At 43.6% G+C, this 7,958-nt stretch overlaps 1 protein-coding gene and 1 long non-coding RNA gene across 2 annotated transcripts; both read right to left on the reverse strand.

Moving 5' to 3' along the window:
• Positions 1-4,973: 4,973 nt before the first annotated feature.
• LOC124162683 lies at positions 4,974-5,595 on the reverse strand. Its single transcript, XR_006865648.1, has 2 exons — positions 5,394-5,595; positions 4,974-5,150 (listed from the first exon to the last, which is right to left on the reverse strand). It is a non-coding gene; the product is annotated as an uncharacterized LOC124162683 (long non-coding RNA).
• A 37-nt stretch (positions 5,596-5,632) lies between these two features.
• Positions 5,633-7,152, reverse strand: LOC124162980. The gene is made up of 5 exons (XM_046539761.1): positions 6,550-7,152; positions 6,347-6,480; positions 5,949-6,143; positions 5,694-5,862; positions 5,633-5,637 (listed from the first exon to the last, which is right to left on the reverse strand). Exons 1-5 carry the CDS (start codon positions 6,596-6,598, stop codon positions 5,633-5,635), a joined length of 552 nt encoding a protein of 183 aa, XP_046395717.1. The 5' UTR covers positions 6,599-7,152.
• Between the last annotated feature and the right edge of the window lie 806 nt (positions 7,153-7,958).

The raw sequence follows: 7,958 nt of genomic DNA on the forward strand, positions 1-7,958 counted from the left end.
GAGTTTTCGGCGCGGAATTTCTTGAAAAGTTGTTGGTATTCTCCCGGCATAGTAGTAGATTTAGAGCAGCGAGTAAGATCAAGTCTCAAAGCTGGCCGGGGAATTAACCACGGCGGCACGTTGCTGTACCCAGTGGGGTACGTGGCGGGCAAGGTAAAATTGCGTTCTGCGATTAGGTTTCTGAAGCGAACACTTAGAGGTTTAGTGGATCTTGTCTTTCGGTTAAAAAGGTCTAAAAGCAGTGGGTGAGAAATAATGTTAAAACAGGGGTGGTTCGGCGCGGATAAAATTTTTGTGGCATAATTGCACATCAACGTCTCTCTGCGATTGACTAGGGGAGGCTCTCCTGCATCGGCGTAAATGCTCAAGACAGGGGAGGTCCTGAAGGCACCGGTTGCTAAACGCAGTCCCGTATTATGAACCGTCGAGAGCGGTTTCATGTAGGTCTCACGGGCGGATGAGTACACAATCGATCCGTAGTCTAGCCTTGAACGTACTAATGCTCGATACAGCATAAGCATTGAGGTACGATCCGCGCCCCATGTCGAATGTGACAGAAACCGTAAAATGTTCAGAACTTTGAAGCATTTGTCTCTTAGAGCTCGGAAATGTTCGCGCCAATTCAGGCGCCGGTCCAATGTCATACCCAGAAATCGGGCGTTCTCAACGTAAGGAAGCTCATTACCATTGAGATATAGGGACGGTGGGGCTTGTACACCCCGTCCTCGGTAAAAGTGAATGTATTTCGTTTTCTCAGTAGAGAAACGGAATCCATTCCTCTGAGACCAAACGGAGAGCTTATTCAGAGTCAGCTGGATCAGCCTAGAGGCATTCGTTAATTTTGATGACCTGCAGAAAATAGCGAGGTCATCAACAAACAAGGAGCCCATAACTGGGGAGCGGATACACTCGGTCACATCGTTTATCGCCATGGCAAATAGGGTCACGCTCAGTACGGACCCCTGGGGTACTCCATTTTCTTGTGGATATAAGGTAGATAGATATTCACCTATTTTAACTTTAAAAACTCGGGCATACAGAAAATTTTTAATGAAAATAGGTAGATTTCCTTTAAACCCCCATTTATCAAGTGTCTTCAGAATTTTGTACCGCCAAACACGGTCATACGCTTTCTCTAAGTCGAAGAACACGCCAATTACGTTTTGCCGCAAGAGAAATGCTTCCTGAATGAAACTGTCAGTCCTGACGAGATGGTCGGAGGTTGACCTACCCCGTCGAAAGCCGCACTGGATATCCGAAAGAAGGTTCCGCCGCTCCAACCACCAAACGAGACGACGGTTGACCATTCTTTCCATCACCTTGCATACGCAGCTGGTGAGAGATATCGGTCTATAGTTGTTTGGGTCCGATCCATCTTTTCCTTGTTTAAGGATGGGTACGACTATGGACTCCCTCCAAGGGTCTGGAAAACTACCCTCTGACCAAATTTGGTTAAGGGATCGCAGCATATGGGGGAGTGCTTCTTTGGGAAGATTTCTTAGAAAAGCGTTATGCACCTTATCTATTCCTGGTGAGCCGTCACGGGATTCGAGGATGGCGGAGGTCAACTCCCACAGAGAAAAGGGGTCGTTGTAAACCTCGCCAGAGTCTCTCGGGTTAAAGGTAAGAGGTATCGTCTCATTCTGCTCTTTCAGTGTTCTAAATGGTTCGTCGTAGCTGCCGTTACGACTCGTCTCCGCAAGTCGACGTCCAAAGCACTCGCTTATTTCGGGAGGTGTCGTCAGAACTCGGTCAGTCTCCTTCAGGGATGAAATTGCAGGGTTGTGGTTAGAGCCAGAGATGCTTTTAATCTTCCTCCAGATGTTGGATATGGGAGTCCTGTGGTTTATAGAACACACAAACTCCTCCCACGAAGCTTTCTTGGCCTCCTTAACCACTTGCCGAGCTTTCGCTCTGAGGCGCCGGAAGGCGGTGAGATTTGTCGCCGTAGGATATTTGCTAAAGATTCGGAGTGCCCTCTTTCGCACCTGTATAGCTTTTGCGCACTCCTCGTTCCACCAAGGAACTGTGGGCCTGTGAGATTTGCATTTAGAACGGGGTACGGTGGAATTTGCGGCTTCTAGAATGTTATCTGTGAGTATTTTTATGTTCCCCACACCATTCACATTGTCGTCGTGGTTAAAATAAAAATTTCTTTTAAAAAGAGACCAATTGGCCTTGCGGACAACCCAATTGCTTGGTTGAGTCGGACGGTGGATAAAACCGCCACCTTTAGTTATTAAAATAGGGTAGTGGTCGCTACCGCATAAATCTTTATGTACGGACCACTCAAGCCTAGGCATTAGGCCACCTGTCGTAATACTTAAGTCGATACACGAGAAGGTACCGTTGAAGCTGTTGAATCGAGTTTTTTCACCGGTGTTTAGTAAAAATAAGTTAAGGTCATTGATAAAATTTGTGACTATGTGTCCCCTTTGATTGCTCTGAGTTCTTGAGCTACCCCATAGGGTGTCGTGTGCGTTGAAGTCACCCATTAAAACATAGGGCCGAGGTAACTGACGAACGAGGGATTCTAAATTAACTCGACTCACAGGTGCACCTTCCGGCAGATATACGTTGCAGAGAGTAATTGCCTCGGGTGCGTGTACTGTCACTGCAATTGCCTGCAGCGGAGTGTCCAATTGCACTCGTGAGGTGTATAGGGCCTCCCGAATAGCAATTGCCACTCCACCCTGGGCTCGCTGACCACTGGTGTCGTCAAGTCTAAAAAATTTAAAACCTTTTAAAACGGTCTTGTCTGTCAGCTTAAAATGCGTCTCTTGCAGGCATATGCAGACGAGGTTATAGTCTCTAATTAAAACAACCAGCTCCTCCTTGTGCCTATAAAAACCATTCATATTCCATTGTAGAATAAAATTCATGGTTTAAATTGTTAAAATAAATAAATAAATAGGTTAAAATCTGGAAATGTACGTATGTACACAGTGAGCGGAGGATCAACGTTTTAACCGCTGTTTCCTCTGCTTTATCCTGGCCTGGAACACTTCTGTGTCCGAGACACAGAGGTCTTCTTCCATGGCATCATATTGTGCATCTTTAGAGGATGTGGGTGGGGGTGTTTTATCCCGCTTATTCCCAGCATCCTCAGAAGTAGATTTTGGGTTTTTCTTAGGGGAAACCGCCTTAGAATGACTTTTCCTGTCTGTGACTTTATTAATTAGCTTTTCTGTGTTTTTTTGTTCTCGTGTGGGCATCTTCGTGCTCTCAATGCGAAAATCATTATAAGTCTGAGTAGATATGGTACATGTAGTTTTTTTAGTGGTGGTTGCGACTATTTGCGAATACGATTTTGAAAATGTTGGGGCCATCTGTGACCGGTATTTCATTCGTGCCTCGGAGTAGGGGATTCTTTCCAGGGTCTTTATTTCCATTATCCTCCTTTCATCTTTCATGACGGGACAATCTCGGGAGTACGATGGATGCGTGCCCTCGCAGTTGACGCAGTAAGGCTCCGATGAACATTTCTCACCGTCATGCTTGTCCTTGCCACAGCGCGGGCAGGTGTTCTTGCCCTCACATCGCGGTGCGATGTGGCCGAATTTTTGGCATTGAAAGCAACGCATCGGGTTGGGAAAGAAAGGTCTCACAGGTACCGATTCATAGCCTAGGTAGACTTTGCTCGGGATTTTATCCAAACCGAACGTGAGGATTACCGAGGTAGTATTAATCACTTCACCGTTACGCTTCGTTGTAAGTCGTCGACAGTCAATGACACCCTGGGAAGCCATCTCCTTCTTAATTTCGTCTGGTTCGACATATAGTAGGTCGTAGTGGCTTATCACACCCCTAGATGTATTTAGAGTACGGTGGATCTCGACATTGATTGGTATATCGTGCAACTTTTCTACTTTTAACAATTTTTCGGCTTGTACGTTATTGGCTGTTTCGATTAATAGGGAACCATCTCTAAGTTTCTTTACTGAGTTTGGCTCTCCTGGAATGATGGCTTGAAGTGCTTTTTTAATGAAGAAGGGAGAAACCTTTTTCAAATTTTCGCCGTCCTTGGAGCATTTCAATGACAGAAACCGTTTTGCTCTTTCGAATAACTGTTCTCCTCCGCCCGTGTCCGGGCGGGATCTCTTTGGTGGAGGAAGAATTTCAGACTCCATGCTACGTTATATTTCATCCCCTGGGCTCCCCACCCACCACGGAGCCACACATTCGGGACGCCACACCGAGATTCGGTGTGGTCGCCAGGGCTACCCAAGGGACATAGGAACCTTCGAAAGGGGGTCTCTTTCGGGTTAGAACCTCCAGCGCGGGGGCCCTCCGAACCCACACGCCTTCAGCCGCCCTACGGAGACCCCCATATCTCCAGCACTAACCCGTCCTGGCGTACGCTCGGAAGGAGCCGCCAAGCTCCCCAGCCGCCAGGAGCCGATTGACCGAGCTGGGCTCTTCTCGGCCGCCCGTTTTGCGGGGAATCCAGGGCCGAAGTGGGGTGTTGAACTCCGGCCCATACCGGGTATCCGACGCCCAGCTGGGTGCCGGAGAGCTCACCCACCAGGATCCCCTTCTCCCCCACGTACGGGTCTCCACGCACGGCAAACACGTGGGTGATTCTGGACGCCAGATCTTACGGCTACTCAGAGCAGCAGAGTCACATGCTGTCTGGACACTATCCAAGCGAGCGACGGGGTTTTTTAACGAGCTTTTCTCCTCGGTGGGTTAAATGCATTAGTTATTGGCGGTCCCTATATCTCTTAATGAATTAATCTGAAAGAATATTAGCACCAAATAACTTTTAAGTCTGCAGCCATTGCTAAACTTTTATATTTCCTGTTGAGTGGACTGAATAACCACCTTAAAAATAAATACTTTATTTCATTTTAAATAAAGACTGTTTAATTGACTATTTAAAAGAATTGATAAAATATGTTTCTCTTATGTTCTATTATTTTTCTGGAGGCATTTCCGGATTAAAATTAATTCATTGAGTTTTCTTTTCTTAATTTTCAATTTTTCCTTCTCTATCTTCATCATCTCCTTCCTCATAGCCTCCTTTGCCTCCAGGTTTCTTTCCAATATCATTATTTTTTTTTCCTTTAATTTTAGCACCTGTTGCTGCATTTCCAAAAATGACTCATCCCTTTCTTTTACTCTCATTTCTTGTGAAGTTTGTCCAGTTTCTGCACAAAAGAAAAACTTTTTCAAAATCTTGCAAGGTATTTCTATCAACTGGTGTTTAAAATCAAATTACTTTATGATATGAACCCATTCATGACTTAAATTTTTTTATGCACATACTTTAATAAGTAACGCTATGCGATTCAGTTGACTAAAGTAAGTAAGTTGATTCAGTAAGAAAGTTTTTACCTACTTATCATGTTAATGGCGGTGTATTTGCATTAGGTAATTAGCTCAGTACTTACTTTTTCTAGTGGATGTGTGGGATATGGTACCTCTATTGACATTTTGGGTATCAGAGGTCATCTGTTGGCCGGTTGGGTTTACAGTTGTGGGAGCTGGCTGTAAAATTGGTTGCAGAGAGGGTATGGAACAAGCCTTGTTTTCTATGACAGAGGAGGATGGCATAGTGTGTGCATGAAAGTTGGTGGTAGAGGTGCATGGTATTGGCTGTAAGTTTGGGATAGAGGCAGAAATGCGAAATTCAGACTCAAAAGAGGATTGCATGAGAGAGGAAGGGGGTGTTGGCTGTGAGTGCGAATGGCTGGCAGATGTGGGTGGCAATGGGTGTTTTCTATGTTGGGTAAAGGAAGTGGATGGCAATGGTTGGAAGTAAGGTTCTGCAATAGTATTGGATGATCCTGGATTGTTGGGCATTTGCACATTCGTTTGGGAGTCTGTGGTTATTGACACCTGCATTGGAGTTTCCTGTGACTTAATGAAATTAAGGTAAATTATTGATGTTACATTTTTTTAAAAATTTTAATGAGCAATAATTATTGATTCACCATCATTTTTACCTCATAAGCTCCTATTATGGGTGATTCCTGAATATCACTGTGGCCGCTAATGGCATTATGTCCAATTAGGGCTATTACTCTTTTATGGAAAGAATTCGGCTCTGGTTCCTTGGGGCTCCCTATCCCAGACTTCCTACCCTCTTTCATATAGGCAGCTGCCTTTGCTTTAGTAAATGTTTTTATATCCGACCAGCTCTGTGAACATTATGAAATGGTTATAAAGATTTTTCCATGCTGAAAACACTGTTTTTCTTTCCATTTATATCCTTGTCATATTACATATATCTAATCTACAGCTTAACACAATACTTCTCAATAATTTACCAATGAATTTTAAGTACCAACAATCTATTCTCATTCCCGAAATTAGAAATGTTATGTATATAGTATTTCCTTACTTTCCTCCAACCTTTCCAATTTTGTTTTGGTCCATTACATGCATTTAGCTTTTCGGTTATGTCCATCCACATAGCTTTGGAGTCTTCCGCGGTGAATTTAATGTTCAGTCTATTCTTTGCTATAGCATCATTTCCTACAATCATATTAAATATTAGGGGAAAATTTAACATTTTTTTCTTATTTACAATCGCTGATAGTGTACCTTCCACAAATTCTAGGAGTATTCTCTTCTGCTCCGTAGTCAATTTCATGATTTTTGTAAGTATTTCACCTACACATAGGAAGATGATATTAGTTGAAATTTTATCAATGAAATGTGTAAGCTATTGAAAGATCTACATCCGAGGCGAAGGAGAGAGAAGCTTACCAGTAAATCTGAAGAACAGTTTGAATCAAATGTTACCATGCACTTATTTAATCAAATTTATTTCATTATTATGCACAATTTATTTAATGATACATAATATTTAGAAGTATTTTATGCCTCCACACGCAATAAATCTTTGACGTATTTAGTGGCGAGCATTCCTTTAACCAGGTACGCTAAATCAATTGATGTCCACGCTATCATGATCTTAAGATACTGTCAATCGGAAGCGATTAATGAACAAAATAACTCGCAACTATTAATCTATCTTAAGGTTAATCTTCACCAGGAGACTCTTATAACCAGACAATATTCCTGAAATCTTCCTTATATCTACTACTATATAAACTCACCAACTGATACTTAAAACGAGGAATTAGAAAGTTACAGTATCACATTTCTCCAAACTTTTATGGAAAGCTAGTCGCATGTCATAAATTTCTCGTTACGTAGTGTAATCATTGAGCAAAGAACTGTAGTCACTTCATAGTTATTTGATTAATATTCAAAACATACTGGACAATGCAATTACAGGCAATCGACTTGCCAGAATTGTACTTAAATGATGGCTAAAAACATGCCACAGTATTTTGAAGAAAGGTTTTCTCTATGGCAAACTAGTTTATTTATACGAATGAAGCTTAAATTCACACCAACCTCGCACTTCCCCTTCGTAAAAACTTACTTCTTCAACACCTGCGACTCTCACCAAGTACAAATGCCAATAATAATATCCGTGACAAATGCAACTGAATTTGTTTACACTAGTTATTTAAGGCAGTTAGAAAAATAAGACGTGATGAATGCGCATTATGTGCAGTGTTGCCATATCCATTCAACGGAATCTCATTTCATCGCGAAGGCTCATTTCGTCGCCGGAATAAAAATTTTCAAGCACACCAAATTCCGGTCGCGTTGCTAACCTGTCGGAATCAACAGTGCGGAATGAAGACCGAGCGGAATTATTCCGCAAGATTTCGAGCACACCCCCCCTGGGCTCCCCACCCACCACGGAGCCACACATTCGGGACGCCACACCGAGATCCGGTGTGGTCGCCGGGGCTACCCAAGGGATATAGGAACTTTCGATAGGGGGTCTCTTTTGGGTTAGAACCTCCAGCGCGGGGGCCCTCCGAACCCACACGCCTTCGGCCGCCCTACGGAGACCCCCATATCTCCAGCACTATTAATAACCCGTCCTGGCGTACGCTCGGAAGGAGCCGCCAAGCTCCCCAGCCGCCAGG

This window comes from Ischnura elegans, chromosome 7, assembly GCF_921293095.1.
Source record: "Ischnura elegans chromosome 7, ioIscEleg1.1, whole genome shotgun sequence".
NCBI classification, from domain to species: Eukaryota; Metazoa; Arthropoda; class Insecta; order Odonata; family Coenagrionidae; genus Ischnura; species Ischnura elegans.

What these genes read in the sequence shown, in the direction of transcription:
- LOC124162980 (XM_046539761.1), bottom strand. Translation starts at nt 6,598, where the DNA reads ATGAAATTGACTACGGAGCAGAAGAGAATACTCCTAGAATTTGTGGAA. An exon ending in ACTCCTAGAATTTGTGGAAG is followed by an intron (nt 6,481 to 6,549) that starts GTACACTATCAG and finishes ATATGATTGTAG; the next exon opens with GAAATGATGCTATAGCAAAG. An exon ending in CCATAATAGGAGCTTATGAG is followed by an intron (nt 5,863 to 5,948) that starts GTAAAAATGATG and finishes AATTTCATTAAG; the next exon opens with TCACAGGAAACTCCAATGCA.